The sequence below is a fragment of the Scylla paramamosain genome, chromosome 5 (genome assembly GCF_035594125.1).
Source record: "Scylla paramamosain isolate STU-SP2022 chromosome 5, ASM3559412v1, whole genome shotgun sequence".
NCBI lineage: Eukaryota > Metazoa > Arthropoda > Malacostraca > Decapoda > Portunidae > Scylla > Scylla paramamosain.
The window spans coordinates 28,007,556-28,010,055 of NC_087155.1; the positions used below are offsets into that span (position 1 = coordinate 28,007,556).

The window sequence follows — 2,500 nt, forward strand, 5'->3', positions numbered from 1 at the left end:
TTCCGGAAGCTTTTGAGAAATTAATGTATCCTCGCGCATAGGACAGTAAAAAAAAAAAAAAAAAAAAAAAAAAAAAAAAAAAAAAGGAAAAAAAAAAAAAAAAAAAAAAAAAAATATATATATATATATATATATATATATATATATATATATATATATATATATATATATATATATATATATATATATATATATATATATATATATATATATATATATAAGTAGATAAATAAATAATAATAATAGTAATAATAATAATAATAATAATAATAATAATAATAATAAAATGTAATGCTTTAATGTTTGAATTAATGTCATGACAATTTTTTTCAGAGAAACATTTTCTTTTTTCCTGCTGCACATTCTTACACATATACACTGGCTGTGTCATGAAGATGTCACGTAACACGCAATTTCCTTCCTAAAACATCTTGTCCTAGTCCTATACATTCATATACATTGGCCATATCATATACATGTTGCATAACACAATGTTTTCTTCATATCCAGAATTCTTAATTTTTTTTTTCTGTCATCCATCCATTTCCTCCGAAAAAAAAAAAAAGTTCTGTTATCCCCAGTTTGGGAGCCACTGCTCTAGAATATGCGTATGTCATCTTCAACCACTGCTATTGTTCCGAGGTGAGTGTCGTCAGTTTATGAAAGAATCGATGGCGTAACAAGAAAACATGCGGGATGGGCATACCATTCCCATCTCCGAGGCCTCGCTCCACAGCAAGTGGCTGAGTCTGATCACACCCGACAGTTCGCTCTTAACCTCTGTGCGGAGAGGACTGAATACGTTTGTCCCTCGGATTCCTTTTTCATGAGCCTGTGTGACCTCTGAAACTGTTCAGACAGTTGATTTATATAGGCCGACCATGCCAAATGCTGCCATTAACTCCCTTCTTAGGCGTCACCTTAGCTGCTTGGGATCGCTGGCTAGAGTGGCTCACTACAGACACAGCGCGTCACTCACTTCTACAGAGGAAGACCTCTCGCCCTCGCAGCAGGGCGCCCCACGACCTCCCGTTGTGAAGAGTTATGTAGAAGTACCAACTCCTTCTGGTTATCCGTTGATAGGAACTGTAATGGACCTGTTCGCAGCCGGGGGCGTAGAGCAATATCACACATATATCACTGCGCGACACCGGGAGCTTGGTGGCGTGTTCAAGGAAAAAGTCTTTGGCATGGAAATGGTATTTGTGTCCGAACCGGACGCCATCAGGAAGGTGTTCGCGGCTGAAGGTGAGCACCCGCAGCACTACATCCCAGAGGCGTGGCTGCTGTATAACAAGGACCGCCAGGTGCAGCGAGGACTCTTCTTTATGTGAGTGTTGGTTGAGAGACTCATTACCATCACCACTTGTTGGAAGGATATTTTGTGGTAACTTGTTTCCATCCAAGTCAAAAAGGTAGAGTATAACATTACACACATGCATGTATAGTAATATAGCAGTATAGTAGTGAAGAAAAGTGGTAGTGGTATTGTTATTATTATTATTATTATTATTATTATTAGTAGTAGTAGTAGTAGTAGTAGTAGTAGTAGTAGTAGTAGTTATTGTTGTCGTTGTTGTTATTATAACAAACGTAGCGTCTTAGTGACTCGTTTGTCTCATCCTGCAGGGATGGAGAGGAGTGGAGGAAGTACCGCACTATCATGAATCGCCGGCTGCTGCGCCATGGCCCGCTGGTCCCTCACTTGCCTGCCCTCGGCCGCGTGTGTGACAGCCTCGTGGACCGATGGGCCTCTCTCTTTGCAAGCCGCCCCGTACCGGAACTGGAGAGGGAGCTGTATCGTTGGTCCACTGAGTGTGAGGAGAGGTCATTTTTGTGCCTGCTCGTCCTATTTTCCGCTAGTATAGTTCTTGTTGCTATGGGCAGATCACTTACGTGTTCGTGTGCAGAGTGCGCGAGGGCGTTCCTGCAGATACTTTGCCTATTGTCCCAGTTTTTTAGTTCATCACGCAGGTCATCTACACACTGCAATGTCTGTCAGCCTATGAAAGTTATTGTCTCGAATAATGTACAGTTACCCAAGCCGGTGATGTCATATTCTACAAAATCATTCAAACAAAAAAGCAGTCTGGTAGCTGTCTTCACATATCACATCCCCATTTCTTGGTCTATGCGTAATTCAATAATCCTCTTCGATTTACAAATATAAAATTCACTGGAATCGGTGATATCAGTACTTGGGACAACTGTACATTTTTAGTCGTGAGCTTTTATCACCGTGTATGCATGTACGGTGTGAATATGTAACTTTTGCCAAGTGTCTTCGGTGAGAACCAATCTTAATAGACTTTTTTTTTTTTTTCATGAAATGTTTGGCTTGCAGATGTCTCGTTGCGCTAAGTAAATGCTACTAAAAAATTATATATATATATATATATATATATATATATATATATATATATATATATATATATATATATATATATATATATATATATATATATATATATATATATATATATATATATATATATATATA

At 38.1% G+C, this 2,500-nt stretch overlaps 1 protein-coding gene across 12 annotated transcripts in view; it reads left to right on the forward strand.

Moving 5' to 3' along the window:
* The window catches only part of LOC135100769 (uncharacterized), a 95,857-nt gene that overhangs the window by 46,423 nt on the left and 46,934 nt on the right, over positions 1 to 2,500 (forward strand). For all 12 annotated transcript variants that reach the window (XM_064004062.1, XM_064004061.1, XM_064004054.1 and 9 more), the window contains one exon: positions 1,630 to 1,817. In XM_064004062.1, the coding sequence (XP_063860132.1) occupies positions 1,630 to 1,817 (188 nt within the window). The remainder of the gene's footprint in view (positions 1 to 1,629; positions 1,818 to 2,500) is intronic.